General features: G+C 39.6%; 1 protein-coding gene across 1 annotated transcript; it reads right to left on the bottom strand.

Annotated features, from left to right (window-relative positions):
• Window positions 1-1,277: 1,277 nt before the first annotated feature.
• LOC131422905 (transmembrane protein 258-like) lies at window positions 1,278-1,826 on the bottom strand (the record flags this gene model as incomplete). Its single annotated transcript, XM_058570536.1, has 2 exons — window positions 1,278-1,419; window positions 1,708-1,826. Coding segments are annotated over 2 exons (261 nt in total), but the record flags the coding sequence as incomplete, so codon positions are not given.
• Window positions 1,827-10,182: the final 8,356 nt, after the last annotated feature.

Raw genomic sequence — 10,182 nt, forward strand, 5'->3', positions numbered from 1 at the left:
GCTGCCTCTGCCTTGGAGCAGCAGGCCTGGCTCCCCAGAGCTGAGTCCAGGGAGAATGCCACATGAAGCCCGTGAACACCCTGAGAGGAGCACAGAGTCCCCCCTTCCTTCTTTGGCAGCTCATACTGCAATAGTGCCGAACACAGCCTTCTTTGGTCCAGTGTTTGAGCCATGGGCTACCCTGAAAATTCTGAAGGCAAGGTTCAGGAGAGTGATTTCCTCTCCTTTTGGAGCCTTCCCTGGAGTAGAGCAGATTGCAGGACTGAGTGAATTGCCAGAGGACAGGAATGATAAATGGGGAGAGGGGAAGGTGATTTACTCCTCTATAGAGGTAACCAGGACTGCCTTGGGCAGGTGCTCAGTAAACAGGTGAACTGAGGAGTTATTACCACTGCCCAAGGAATCTGAAAGTTCATGCGAACAATGTAAAACTTAAAATTAATTAACAATATTAACAAAGATGGGCCAGATTTTAGTCTCAGTATAATTGAATAAATATTTACAATGTGCCAAAGTGTATCTCCTAGCCTGTCAGTGAAGATTCCTCATCAATGGTTCTTAGAGACTTTATTTTGAAAGACTGTGCAGTAACATCCAAAACACAATTTAGCTGTGACTAACACGTCATGGCTGACAATTTTGGTTGCTTTGGGGGCAATATTAAAGAAAAACAAAAGTTACAGCAGTTCTGAATCCATGTTGAGCAAGTTTATTAAGTATAAGGTTCACATTCTGGAGAAATATTGATGAGAAAGGGGAACCCAGGCTAGGATAACTAGAGGAAGAGGCAATTACGATCTTTCTTGTTTTAAAAAATATCAGCATATGCAGCAGTCACTGAGAATAAAATGACTTTATAAAATTTCCATGACAACATCCAAGGGCTAAAGTCCAGTGATATAATTAATTAAGAGTATGTTACACTTATATTGTCAGTTATAATCATATCAAATTCATCATTTCTGGGTTTTGTACTAACTATAGTGCCTGCCGGTCAATGATAATGTCCCTCAATTCAGTAGCTGTGAATAGTGCCTTGCAAATTATAAATAATCAGCAATATTTCATTTAAGTTTCATGTCTTACGTTTACCAGAGGGCTCATTTTCAGTCAGTGTCTTCACACAGTTACTGTCCTAATCAAGTCATAAGATCTCTTTTTTTTTTTTTTGTCACGCATCTGCCTTTATTGTGAGCAGCAAGTGGGACACTTCTAGCAATAGCAAAAAAATGAATTTACAAAAGCAGTGAAGTCTCCTGATTGGAACCCTTGGGAGCTCATACGTAGATGCCAACCCAGAGCAGCAAGAAGAGGACTCCAAAGCCCGCCAAAGAGATGAGGAGCTCTTTGTAGATATCACGAGTGTGCTTGGTGGAGGTGACCTCATAAACCAAGAACCAGGTTGGGCCGGCCCCGTGGCTTAGCAGTCAAGTGCGCGCGCTCCGCTGCTGGTGGCCTGGGTTCAGATCCCAGGCGCGCACCGACACACCACTTCTCCGGTCATGCTGAGGACGTGTCCCACATACAGCAACTAGAAGGACGTGCAACTATGACATACAACTATCTACTGGGGCTTTGGGGGAAAAAAAAGGAGGAGGGTTGGCAATAGGTGTTAGCTCAGAGCTGGTCTTCCTCAGCAAAAAGAGGAGGATTAGCGTGGATGTTAGCTCAGGGCTGATCTTCCTCACACACACACAAAAAGAGAACCAGGCGCTGAAGAATGTACCAATGGCCAAGAGCACCACAGCCAGATGGAGGAAGACAGCCAGGTTCCCTGGGCTGCTATATCTGTTAATGGCCTTGAGCTCCACTTTGGTGGTCTTGGGTTAATCTACCACTCTTTTAAAATTTTTATATTTGACTTACAATTATCATGAGATTTTGTTATTCTTTTCTGAGTTTGGTTTTTAGCCATGATATAATTATCTTGATTCTTTGCTATACTTCTATATTATATCATAACGACATGGAAAGATAATATCTAAAGATAATTTTCAAGGCTAAAGGTCTTTTACTCATTACTAAATCTTACATGTTTTGGTTACTTGCTCAATTGTCATATGTTGGCCAATTCTTGAAGGGTCAAGGCAACAGCCACGAATTGGGTGTATGGCATTGCTGATGGACTTCTCATGTCCCTCAAACTTAGTTCCTGGACTGCCTTCAATACAATGCCAAAAGGTGGCATGACGTGTATCAGATTCCCTTCTCGAGTCAACAGACAGATGTGTATCAACTGTACAGAGTTAGAGGCACAGTGCTTCGTATTTCCTGTCCTGCCTTTAGCCATGGATTGATTTGTTAGTTTGTTCATTCATTCACTCATTCATTCACCTGTTCAATGAATGTGTATTGAGTACCTACTAGGTTCTAGGCACTCTGCTACCCACTGGAGATATAGTGATGAATAAGAGGAACATGGTTCATGCCATTTTGGAGTTTATGTTCTACTGGGGCTCAGACACCAAACAAAGAACTGTCAGGTAAGATGAGTGTTGCCAAGACGTTGGAGGAGGGTGTGAGATTCTGCAATAGATGGACCTTGCCCAAGTCATCTTTGAGGTGCAATTGGAAGGCTCGCATCATGACTCCATCTTGTGGTGTCACATTTGCAGAAATATCAGTGTGGCTTCCAAAAATCATTGAAAATTAATTAAAATTTTAGTGCAGTTTCTTGACAAAATGCCAAAGAAGGATTTCCTACAGAACATGGTATGAGTAACTAGGCACATACAATGTGTGAGGCAAAGCACTATTCAGGAGTAGAAACTATGAATGCCCCTGTTTCATAAATAAGGACACAGAAGGACACAGGCAGATTAAGTAACTGCCTAAGGTCACACATCTAGTAACAGAAATTGGATTTAAACCCAAATATTCTGATTCTTAACCACTTCATTGTGTAACCGCAGGCCCCCAAGACCAGTTCAACTGATGCTATCTCTTACCAACAGAATGATTAAGAATTGCCTTTCAGAAAATTCTTGAAGTTACATAACCAGAGCATGTGCAGAAGAAGAAATCTTGTCCTGAAATGACTATGGAACCAAAGATTCTCCTCCCCATGGAACCCAAGAACTGAGACATGACCTGAACTTAGAAGTTGGACTCTTATCAGAAGTGAGGGGTCTCTCATTCAGGAAGATCCGGTATTAAAATTTCTTCCCCTCCTCATCTTAAATGTTTAGAACTGTATCATGAAAGTTTAGAACATCATCATAAATATTTGGAACCTTGTCATAAATGTTTAAAACTTTACTACAAATCCTTGAAGCCCACCAATCAAAACCTGTCCCACCAGCATTTCTGCGTGCTAGCCTGTTCTCCCTAACATCTTAAATTTCACCCCAAATCCTGAATTGGGAAGACAGATCTGAGGGCACATGCCTCCTATCTCCCTGCAGATTGATCTCACAGAATAAAGATGATTTCTTCCCTCAAAGTGACTCCATAATTAATTGGCTGTTTATGTGCATTAGGCAAGAGCACCCCAATTTTGTGTGGTAACAGTTGTATTATCACTCTTGGCATAGTTGCAGCAGGATTTCAGAGAAACCCACCAGAGACCACCTGGAATCTACACTGAACTGGCATTTGGTACCAGTAGGGGCCCATTGAGCCCCCCAGGATCACTGCATTTTCAGGTGACCCCAATGAGTTCTCCTAAAACCTAGACCTCCTTGTTTTAAGTAGATGGTCCAGAGTTTACACGAGCTGTTTCAAGGCTTAAGACTAAGTGTCTTAAGAGGGTACCAGTACATACCCTAGGTAAGAGGAACCTAGGGGCGAATTCCTAGGAAAGAGAAACCTAGGAGAATTCCTAGGCCAGGGAGCCTAGGGGTAATTTTGGAGTGAATGGGGCAGGCTGACTTTTTAAATTTGGCTTTAAATTGGGAAGAATTGTGTTTATAAAGTCTGAACAACTGCTTGATAGAGAAATGAGAAACTGAATGTGTTCAGGTCCAAAGAAAAGGGACATCGCTCCTTCCGACCAAAGTGTCAGAGGTGATCCTCATGACGTGCAGAGGTCCCACAGGGAACTCCACTATCATTCACGTTAATTAATTAAAGGCTCATCTGGGGAAGTGGTTATCAGGGTTGGTCACTCACGCTCCAAGCCCCCATGGCAGTATTAGGCTACCAGCGGGAAAAACCAAGGCACGTAAGAGAGTGACTACACATTTCTTTAGGGAGTAACATTCAGAAGCAGCAGACTTCTGACCCACTACACAGTCCCTAGAAATTGCTCAGACTTTATAGCAAAACAAAACTAAAAGAAAGGTGGGAAATCAAGCTTCTAAAAAGCCCAACCAGTTCCCGGCTGGATGCCTCCCCTCCGGAGACTTGTGCAAGTGCTTAAAAAACGGGGGGGGGGGGGGGGGGTGTGCTAAGACTGAAAGAAAGAAAAAAAAAAATGGGAAAAGAAGCTTTCACACATGCAAACTGCTAAAATTTTTAAAACAGAGGCCACAAAATCTTTGTTGCATCTGTCTGTTGCTTATGTGTGTATCTATATGTATGTCATATGTCTGTGATATTTTACCTCTGGATGGTATGGCTAAAATTAAGAGCTCTGTTTAATTGGCTGAAAGTAAGCACTTACAAAAATGATTTCTGAATGCAACTAACCCAAATATCTTTCAAGTTAGCGTGATATGAATTAATCTTTGGTAAAGAAAAGCTTCTTTAAGTTTGTTGGTTTTCAGCATGGGATCTGATGCAGACACGCAGCCTTTATTCCACATTTATTGGTCAAATAGGCTGATGTTATTTCTATTACAAAACTGGTTAACAAAAATAATAACTTAAATGATGGCTAATTTTATCTAATGTCTCATGAAGTCTTGTAGGCAATCTAAATAATTATTGGGAACAAGCAACTAAATAGATGTGAAAAAGATGAGTGTTGGGTGAACTTTTAAAAATATTATGCGTTGTGGTGCATGTACTTAAAATAGCTTCCAAAATCTGTTTGGTAGCATGAAACTTTGACGTTTTCCTAGGTTAAATTAAATGATAAAAATTCCTTGAGTATCTAGATCACTTCCAAATAAGGTATTAGACATTGATGCTAAATATAGGTTTATCTACTTTTGGCTTATTACAGAGAAACTAAAAGAAGTTTTGTGTCTATTGGTAAACATGTCTTGTGTTTTATTAAAAGATTGTACTATGAAGCAACGTATTTTTAAAAATTATGAAAGGTATTTATAAATTTGCCAAGCCATGAAATGCTAACGTAAAAGAAAGTTTATAATTGCTTACTTAGTCTTTACTTAGAAATTAAGGTTTCTGAGGGCTAAAAATTCTAATATGTGATTAAAGCTACTAAAAATTAATAAGGGAAACATCTTTGTATTCAAGGAAAGTAAGATGTATGTTTTCGTAAAGAAGGTACGAAGAACGGAAATATTTTTGTTTGGTTAAGAAAGATAAATTTGTCCTAAACTACTAAGAGGAAAAAGAAAGGCATGAGACAAATTCTAAAAGTAAAAAGAAAGTTATAGAAGGTTTGTGGAAGAGGAACCCTAAGGAAAGAGTTTTATACATGGTCAAGTTGGCTAAGATTAAAATAAATTTAATTAAGGGAATAAGTTTTAATATCAGAAGTAAGCTGGTACAAAAAATTAGAATTTGGTTTTCTCTTTCTTTTAAAAGTATAATTTTCTTAAACTCTTAGTCTGCTCTTGATAGAGGTTGTTATATAAAAAAGTTTTTCTTTACCTTTGAGTAAGTTTACCTAAAAGACAGACATCTATGTTTTGTTAAGGTAGTATCCTATGTTCAAAAGACTGAGGTCTCTCTATTAAGGCTTTTTTTTTTTTTTTTTTGACTGTTTAAATGCTGTTTGCCCTTGACTGCTTCTGTTGTCACTTTGTTTGAATGGATAACTAAGCATTGTTTCACTGCAATGAGATCAGCAGCCCCTTGATCTTGTCTGACCAAGTGTTTTAAAACCTTTTGATATTTTTGACAAGCTTCCCACAATTCATATCCTAAATCAAGTCTTTCTTTTGACTTTTTTCTTTGAGAATTTTCAGAGGGCCCTGGGACTTCTCAAAGAAATTTATTTTCTCTTCCTATAAAAAGGGAGATATTAAACTAATTAGGCTTGTTTTGTATGCTAAATTACATGGGAAACATTGTCAAGTAAATGATAAACCTTCTTAGGTTAAATTGTGTAGGTAAATATTATCCACTATTTTAACCCTGCTACTTTGCTTCCAACATCGCAAGAGGAAAAATCCGCAATTGCACTCTATTTAGTTTGGCTTACGGATGGGTATTACTTAAATGATAAGCAAGACGTTATCAAGCTGGATATGCTGTCCAGCCTCAAAAATGCCTGCTACCTCCTATTAACTCTGCTAACCCCATAAAAGATTTCCTTCTACAGCTGCAAGAAATCACCACAGAAGAAGAGAAACAGATATGGCAGTCAAAATGGGGAATTTTTGACGCCCCCTAACAGATGTGCTTTGGGCCCAATAAAGGAAAAAAAGCCATAGTACCTATCGGGGCACAATTGCCGCTGCTCCAGGATATACACTAATTAACCTATGGGCACCTGAGAAGATAATTTTGTGAGGAAAAAAATACTTTTGGATACCTTCTCCCACAGTAGTTCATAAAGCCTACAGTCGTTGTGTTATACGCCTAAAATATAATGTAAGGAAACTACTTCATGAATCACAAGGCCACTTTCCCTTTCCTAAGAGACCCTTTGAGGTAGGGCAATTGGACTTTGTCCAAATGCCACCATCTCAAGAATATAAATATATCTTGAAATGACTGTGTGTTCTCACATTGGATTGAGGCCTTTCCTTGCAGAAGAGCAACGGCTCTAACAGCAGGTAAATTACTATTAGAGAGAATAATTCCTATTTGGGGAATTCCTACTGAGTTACATAGTGACTGGGGAACTCATTTCACCAGACAAATAATTAAATCTACTCGTAATATTTGGCCAATGATGCAACATTTCCACTGCACTTACCATCCCCGATCCTCAGGATTGATGGAAAGAACTAATGGCACAATCAAAACTCAATTGGCAAAGCTTTCAGAAGCGTTTAATCTCTCACAGCCAAAAGCTCTTCCACTAGTGCTCCTTAATCTTCGATCTACACCCTTTGGTAAACATCCGCTGTCTCCTTTCAATATAATAAGTGGATGGCCTATGCAATTAGACAAAAAAATGTATGAACCAACTTTGCTTAAAGAAAATATCTTAATTATTCTCAAGGTCTCATTGAGACACTTAAAAAAAATGATGAGAAATTGGTAGCTGATTCTTTTGACAGAGAGCTCCCAGACCTTAAGAATTATTCTTAAGGAGAATTTATTTACCAGAAGAGGCATCAAATAAAAGGCTCTTTGCAGCCCTGTTGGAAAGGACCATACCAGGTACTTTTAACCAATTCATACACTGCAGAATCAAAAGGCATAGACTCACAGATTCACGTTTCTCATTTTAAAAAGAGGCTTCTCCACCTGAGTGGGTTTCAGTTCTGATACCCAACTTCAACTGGCCAATACAAATATGTCCAAACCAGGAAGAGAAGAAGACGGCATCTGTTGTAGAAAGCTGTCCCAAGACTCTGGACCGGGCCTGTATTCCCAACCTTGTATCTCCTCATTTAAACCTTTGTTAGACTTAAACTGTATACTTATTTTATAATTGTTCCATTTAAGGTTTTCAGAATACTATCATACTTAAGGAAAGTGATTGATTTGGAATAGACTGGTCTCGAAGGCCAGGCATTTAGTGGGTGGCTCCTAATGGAACTCAACGGTTATGTGGAACAAATCCCTGGCCTTGTCTACTGCCTGGATGGCTAAAACACTGCACTCTGAGTTTCTCTTGGATGCAGGGAAGGATTCACACTGAACTAACACCTGTTGCCAACCTTCCTCTCTCTAAGGCCAGATGGGCTCATTCAGTGTTCCACTGGTATGGCCACCAAGCAGCTAGTTATATTTGTTCCTTCTTTGGGGCTAAAGGATGTCATATCACATACACAAGCCCTTAATGAGAGTCAAGCAGGAATAGCCTTATTAAATACTAAAATGTGTTTAATGAAAAAGACTGTCCTTCAAAACAGAATGGACTTAGATATTTTGACTGCATCTCAAGGTGGTACATGTGCAATCATTCACACTGAATGCTGTGTTTTTATACCTGGTGGGTCTTCCAATATGTCAACTCTGCTGAAGAACATGAAAAAGCAGGTAAATGCCTTAAGCGATCCTACACCCAGTCTTGATTTGTTTGGTCAGCTCCCTTCTGGTATCAGTCCCCTTTTTCAATCCGGATTGCAATTCCTATTTCTATTACTTCTTGGAATTTTTGTACTAGTCATAGTATTCAAACTAATTGCTGTTTTCTTTACTCAGTGTTGTAAGACTGGCATATAAGCTGGAGTAATGAAACTTGAGATGGTTGATTGATCTTATAACCCTGCTCAAATTTCTTTTTCTGATAAGGACTATGCCTAAGAACTCATTTTAAACTAATCTTTTCAAAAGTGTTGAATTATTATCATTGTTACTGCACTTGTTCTATAATTGTGAACAATGTAAACATAAGGAATCATAAAAAAGCACATATATAATGTTTGTGCAACGACCTAAAATTAATCTAAAACCTGTGAAATGCTTCCTCTGTTAATATATATACCCCTATGTTTGTCCACTACATCCGATCAATTCCCCCCAATGTGGACAACTGGGCAAATAAATAAGAAAAAAGCCTGGCACTGAGGGACATGATGGACCCAGGGCAGGCAGCAACCACCCTGGCACCAAGGGACAATATTTTGATCATCAATGCTTTCTATCAAAAGATTATAGATCAAAAGGGGGAAAATGATAAAGAAATGGCAAGCAACAGGACATACTGGAGTATATGAGGAAGCCGTTATATGTAAAACTAATTCAGCCTGACCTTGTTTTTCCAAAAGGGCCTGATGTGGCCTTTGAACTTGCATTGTGTATCTGCTTTAAGCATTTACCGTGTCCCAAAGACAAGAACAAATGCCCTTAAGATAAAGATGCAACTTGCCCCACATTGGCATTTCTTAAGGATAAGCATTTCTCCCTAGACTAGGATTTGATTGCTGTGGTCATCCTGTGACCACCCAACTCGAGACAACAGACCTGCTTCCTGCTGTTCCCATCTGAGGCAGCAGACCTGATACCTGCTGTGTCCATCAATTGCTGTGCTGACAGGACAAAATCGTGACTATTGTAAAAGGGACATTGCAATCATATGTGGTACATGCTCTTTGATGGTATATACTCTGTACACCCCACTTCTTTGATGTTCTTCCTTCCTTGGGGAAGGAAGGCCCCAGGCTATATGGTCCTCAAATTTGGCTTATAATAAACTCACTAATTTTGATTTACAGATTGATTATGGATTATTTGCATCGACATCACTTAGAAAGCAACATTTCTTAAAAGTCTCTTTTCTCTTTTATTTTCTCCCTTTACCTTCTGCACGTAAAGTACTCAAAAAATTACTCCCCAGACTTAGCCACCTTGTTTTCCTGACTCTTCCTTTCTACCTTCTCCAGATTAGGCCTTTTAAGGAAGGGCAATTTATTGTCTTTGGCTTTTTTCCCCCATTGTCAGCTGACCCATTTCCCCAGCTGCCACAAGAAAGGGAGGGCCTAGGATTGATCCAGTAAGAGAGGGTCCCCTCCTTAGAAGATATGTGTGTGAATTGTAGGTGGGCCAGTGTGATTCTCCCTTGAACAAGAAGAAGGGAAAGTTTTGATCTTTTCATTGGCAAGTGCTTCATAATTTCATCTCTTTTATCACTGTCAGAGAGGAGTTGGAGTTAGTAGCCAGGCCAGGAGTGAGGAGAAGAGTGATCCATCAGAGGGAAAAGCACATGCCAAGGCCCTGAGGGTAGAGAGAGCATAAAGCATGTGAGGAATTGAAATCTGCCCAGTGTAGCTGGGTGTAGAGGAGGTAGTAAGGTAAACAACAGCCAGATTGTGAAGAGCCTACATGCTTTGAAAATGATTTTAGATTATCTTTTTGCATTTGGTATTGTGGGGGATCAGAATTTGCCACCCCAAAATGTGTCTCTCTGGATTATTTTTAAGAACTACCATATGATCCAGCCATCCCACTGCTGGGTATTTATCCAAAGAACTTGAAAACACCAATTTG

Source organism: Diceros bicornis, chromosome 3 (assembly GCF_020826845.1).
Source record: "Diceros bicornis minor isolate mBicDic1 chromosome 3, mDicBic1.mat.cur, whole genome shotgun sequence".
Taxonomy (NCBI): Eukaryota; Metazoa; Chordata; class Mammalia; order Perissodactyla; family Rhinocerotidae; genus Diceros; species Diceros bicornis.